General features: G+C 48.3%; 1 protein-coding gene across 4 annotated transcripts in view; it reads left to right on the plus strand.

The window, feature by feature from the left end:
* Window positions 1-1,141: 1,141 nt before the first annotated feature.
* Window positions 1,142-5,618, plus strand: part of HCLS1 (hematopoietic cell-specific Lyn substrate 1) — a 28,985-nt gene continuing 24,508 nt past the window's right edge. The window contains exons 1-3 of one of the 4 annotated variants that reach the window (XM_033511521.1): window positions 1,142-1,293; window positions 4,165-4,248; window positions 5,414-5,487. In XM_033511521.1, coding sequence (XP_033367412.1) covers window positions 1,234-1,293; window positions 4,165-4,248; window positions 5,414-5,487 — 218 coding nt within the window. In that variant the 5' untranslated portion in view covers window positions 1,142-1,233. Of the gene's footprint in view, window positions 1,294-1,645; window positions 1,972-4,164; window positions 4,249-5,413; window positions 5,488-5,618 lie in introns of those variants that run through there. The other 3 variants (XM_033511520.1, XM_033511519.1, XM_015615963.3) reach the window with 3 other exon arrangements.

Below are 5,618 nucleotides of genomic sequence, written 5' to 3' on the forward strand. Positions count from 1 at the left end.
TTTGTGTGGTTTTCATGTAACTGTCCAAGTGAAGAGTGTAGTGCTGCTGCATCACCACACCTTGTGTGGGACACGGTGGGACTGCAGGTCTCTTGTGTGTGCTGCCTTGTATGATGGCTGCAGAAGCTCTGTTTCTTTATCCAGTGTGAATGCCTAGGTGATGACCTTTTCTCCCTATCTCACCTCTTGCTCAGCCTTTTTCAGCTGACAAAATAAGGAAATAGCACTTGAATAGGCAATGTCTCATGGTAGGGGTGTGTGGAACTAATGATTTTAAGGTCCCTTCCAACCCAAACTATTGCATGCATTGTGAAAGCAATTCCAGTAAAACAGTATACACTAGGGTTTACTTTTCCACATTTGCCTGAACACTGCACCCTGTTAAGAGTTGTGCAACCCCGGGAGAGATACAGAAGTTGGTAACAGTGAGCTGGAACATGCTGATAATTCCCATGGGACAGATAAACTGTCCCCTTCCAACTTTGTGCAGCCGAAATCAGGTACCCTTGTTCACAGTCACTACTACAGTCCCCCATCACCATTGGAACAAAAGCCAGAATTGGTGTTGTAAGGTTGTAGGTAATGTTTCCACTGTGTTTAAAAGGAGCAAGGATTATAAGCAAAGCATGTTTCCCTAAAGCCTGTGCATTTTTTCCTGAACTGAAGAAAGACATGATTCTAATGCCTCAGATACCTTTAAATGCTTTACACCTGCAGATAGAACATTTATAGCTTAGATAAAATAGAGGAATAAAACCTCAAAAGGAACTCCTGGTCTGACTGAGCAGCTTTGTGGTTTGACATGATGAAAGACGGGGCTTTTTAGCTGGTGTTTCCTGTCGCAAACATTTCAACGTTTTGTTTCTTCCCCAATGGACCTGTCCTGCCTTGATTTTTGATCTGTCTTCAATAGAGCCTGAGAAGGAGGTCAGCCAATGAAGCTGTGCTCTGTCATCCCTGGGACACTTGTGCCAATTCAGCACCAGCACTGAGGCTGGGACAGGGTCTGGTTTTGTGCCAGGAGGAAGGCAACAGCAGGGGTAGGGAGGAGTGGGTGCAAGTTACTGCATGGAGCTCTGTATAGGGTTAACCCTAACCCATGGAACCCTCCTGATCCTGTCAGCTCCCCTTACAGGACAGGTGTGAGGATCTGGGAATGGCAGACAAAGCACACGAGGAGCTGCAAGGAACCTGTGCAGGTGGCCTCACCGAGGGCAGCTCAACCCACCTCTCATGATGAGAGCTGCAGTGAGGCCAGTGCAGAGGAGAAACGAGAGAAGGGTGCAGTCACAGGTGAGTCACGCCTCAGCACAATGAAAGCACCCATGTGCTAGACTCCCCAGGAGTGCTTGCTGCCTCCCAGGACCCTGAGACAGGGATGTCACAGACGACTGACTTAAGTTCAGTGCAGCCTTTGGACTGTGCCTACTCTGGTTCTTTCTTCTGGGTACCAGTGGTATTGCAACAAGAAGTCCAACCTTGATCGAAGGAGTTTTCAGGGCCCTGGGCAGAATGGGAAAAGGTTCAGGAGCACAGTTAGTGTTCTCCTCAATTCTCCAAGTAATGGGGAGAGACACTGGAAGTAAAAGGCATTCTCAAGACCTGGCTCCAGGATTTGTGCCTCCACCAGAACTTTGTTTTTAATACCCATGTAAGAGTCTTCTTTAAAACACAAGGTGTGCTGGGACCTGATTGAATCTGATTGAAACTGAGGAATCCAGTGTGCTGGTGGGGAAGCTCTGGGTCTGCTCTGTGCTGGTGTCTCAGAGGCACCTGCAGGGGAACTGCAGCACTAGGGCCAGTTCTTCGATTCATGACTTGAGTAGAGCTGGGGGCTGGGATGCAGGAAGTGAAAAGGGCTGAAGTTAAAACAGGAACTCGGAGCAGACACAGGCCCAAAGCTGTTGCTGGAAGCAGGTGCCTGAGAAAAAAGCAGTGAGTTTGCCAGCAGGAACTGGTGAGCCTTTAAAGGTAAGAAAACTTGAGGGGCTTTTGGGAGTGGAAAGTGAGAAATGACTACAAAAAAGTGTAACGTTTAGTGGGCAAAGAGAACTCCTTCCTGACCAAATATGTTTAGGTGGACAGTGCTTGGCATGTCCTTCTCAGGCTGTTGTCCTGTCATCATTGTGGTTCTTGTGTTTGAGGGTCGAAAGAACCACATTTCCAAATCTACCAGCACAACTGTGCTGTGTGTTAGCCCTGTATTTGTGCTGTAATGGATGTTTTCCATGGGAAAATGGGACAAAAAAAGGGCTGAGATATCCTGGCTGATATTTCTCTTATAGACAGTGTCCAGAGCCTCAAGATGAGATTACAGCCTGTGCTTTGTCACAGTTCCCATAATGCATGGTGGGTACCTTTGGAGATGGGTGCTCAGGAACCATTTACAGCAGTATTTAAAACCTTGAACCATCTTATTTGAGCTCACATCAGCTGTCCTGATGACGAGCAGTCCTGTGATAGCTGGTTATTACTGCTGGTTTATGCTTTACAAAAATGAGCAACAAACTTAAAATCTTTGGCGTGAGGGATGCCAATAAATGAGGGAGGGAAAAAGGAGAAAGGTGGTGTTAGAGGGGGCTGTGCTGTCTACATGAGCCTTTCTGCTTCCCCTGCTTCTAATTGCAATTAGCTGCATTCAGTTTGGCACTGGATTGCTGTCAGTGGGGAATGTCAGACCAGCTACGCTCCTGAGGCACCTGGAGAAGGCCTAAAACCAGGTCTACACTGTATATCAGCCTTAGCCCTTGATCTTCTCTCTTAGCTGACTAGCTTGGCCTCTATTTAACAAAAGAAATAATAATCTCTGCTGTGCTCATTTGGTTGCTGTTCTCTTCACTCCCTGGTCTTACAGTGCTGGTTCTCCAGAAAGAACAATCTGAAACTCATCTGGAAAGGACAGCTTAAAACTGAGCAGTGCACTGCACTAAACCATAAGGTTATTCACTTAAGCACTTATTCCCACTTTTGATGTGGAACAGTTAATTACTTAGCACAAACAGAATTACTTTATTACTCAGCATAAACATTTTGCTTTCAAAGACAGCAACTGCCCCAAGTGCTCGGGGCTGTCTGAGGCTTCCATACAGCCATGGGAGTGGGGCAGCACATGGTAAAAGCTGCTGTTAACTGAAGATCCAGCACACAAGAGCTCTCTCTCTTCCTGTTGATTTGGTCACAGTTTGGTGTGATGGAGAACAGGGCTCAGCTCAGTCTTTCCTGCACATTCTCTTCCATCTTTCTCTATGCTCCACAAAAAATCTGCTTTGGGTGACACAGAGAACTTGCAGTTCCTCAACACTGCAGGCAGTAAAAGGGGCAGGATAGGAAGGGATGGGGCTCTGGTAGGAGTGATTGCTCTGAGGTGTAGGGGCAGCCAACTTATCTTTTCTCTCTCTCTCTCATTTTGTAAAAACTCAGTTTTTTGGGGGGGAAGGGGAGAGGGAGCTTTTTCATCACAGTTTTTTCATGGTCACCTTGAAAATGAAACATAGATTTCGCATTACTTTTAATTTCCTCTTCCTGGGCCTGTCACTTCCTCCAGGCCTGCAGAAGTGGTTCCACCACAGCCTCAGCCAGTTTAGCCCTACAGTGCTTTTAGCCCCATTTCCCATTTTCTCCACGTGACAGACATGAACACCACGCAGCACCAGCCCTGTCACACCACTGTCCAGCCTTGCTCTAACCCTTCTCTAGGCTATTGGGCAGGGATTAAAAGGTTGTAAAGCAGACAAGAGGCTTGAGGAGTCCACCTGAATTCCAGCAGCAGTGTCACGGTGCTGGAGCATGCCATAGTATTGTGTGTGACCGTGCTCATAGGGGGAGTAATGCAGGGAACAGCCTCCCACAGTACAGAAAATTAATATGTGTTGGAAAAGCAGAATCTGGTAATTGGATACAACATTCATTTACATTATCATAAGGTGTGTGTTCCTGCTGCAGAGTCAGGGTGCATGAAGGCTGCGGTTTACACCTACACTCTCTGTGTGTTTTGCTGTAAGAAGTGCTAGGGCTCAGGAGCAGCTATTTTGGAGTGCCCTGTGCTTTTTGAGGGACAGATGTGTGAGGACAGGTGGCCTGTAAGGGCCCCTTACAGCCCAAGTTCTGCTGTGACTGAGCCATGTGTGGTCACCCCGGGTGTGACACCATGTCCTTGTTGTGCAGATGTGGAAAGCAGCTGTGGGACACGATGTGTCAGTGAAAGTGGAGGCTCAGGGAGACGACTGGGACACGGACCCTGATTTCGTGGTGAGTGTCTGGTGTAGCAGCTTTTGTACTGGTGGTGTGAAGAGCTCCTGGCCCTGGGCACTTGCTCGGGGCTCGGTACAGCTGCAGCACCGCTGGCAGGGCAGGATCAACCAAGTGCCATCAGCTCCTCGCAGGTACTGGCAGGTCACCTGTCTGAGCCACTCCTGATGCATCCAAGTTTAATCTCCAGAATTTCCTACATCATTGCACACCTCATGTCTGACCACAAGTAATGGTACTGAAGGAGTACAGAATAGGCAGAGTTTCTTAAACCTGCTCCCTGGTAACTTCCCTTGTCTTCTCCACAACACATTACAAGACACAGCAAACACATTTTCTCTGTCCCACACGGTTTGTAACTGTACAGAATCCAGGATTTCCCTTGTTCATCTTTTTTCCAGATGAAAAATCCTACTCTATTAACAGTTAACTTGTGCAGGTTGACTGATCAAGGTTGCCACAGATGAAGCTCTGTGCCTCTTACACTCTTGTTTTCTATCTAGTTTGAGTGAGCTGGTGAGGGAGCAGACGGGTTTGGCCTGGGGAACCCCCTGCATTCATACAGGGTCATGATTGTCATTTTCCATTTGGTTCTATTACTTTCCTAATAAACCTCTCCAGTTGGACATGATTCCTTTGTTTTTGAGGTTCAGTCTTGCCTAAGTATTTCCAGTAAGAAATTCTAGTTTAGGGCAAAAATCAAATTCCTTTATCACAGTTTCAAGTTATTAATGTTTTAGGAAAGATCTACACTGTCCAATTTTTTTTTTCTAACTAATTTCTTCTATTTGTGGAAGCATTCAAACTAAGCATGAACAGAAAAAGACTTTGTAGTGATTTTTTCATTCTATTTCATATATACATATTTTCAGCTTTCTTGCATATTAGAAAAGATTTTATTGATGCTTCATTTTACCGAATATATGTTCAGACCTTCCAAAAAGCAACTACACAAGGCTGTGATGGCCAGGCCCGAGGTCATTGCGGTTTTTGGAGTATTTTCCCGAGCAGTGAACTCCGCACATTTCGGGTGTCACCTCGGCTCTGCGGAGTGGCTCGGAGCCCCCGGCCCGGTCCTGCCTTGCCCTGCCCGGCGGGGATGGGGTCGGACGGAGCGCGGCGAGCCCGTGCGGGCCGGGGCTGACGGCCGCGCTTCGTCCCGCAGAACGACATCAGCGAGCGGGAGCAGCGCTGGGGATCCAAATCCATCCAGGGCTCCGGCCGTGCCGGGCACATCGAGTGAGTGCGTCCCGGGACCGGGACCGGGGGCGTGCGGGACCGGGACCGGGGAGTGTGCGGGACCGGGGGCGTGCGGGACCGGGACCGGGGGGCGTGCGGGACCGGGACCGGGGACAGAACGAGCCCTGGCG

This window comes from Parus major, unplaced genomic scaffold (genome assembly GCF_001522545.3).
Source record: "Parus major isolate Abel unplaced genomic scaffold, Parus_major1.1 Scaffold305, whole genome shotgun sequence".
Classification (NCBI taxonomy): Eukaryota; Metazoa; Chordata; class Aves; order Passeriformes; family Paridae; genus Parus; species Parus major.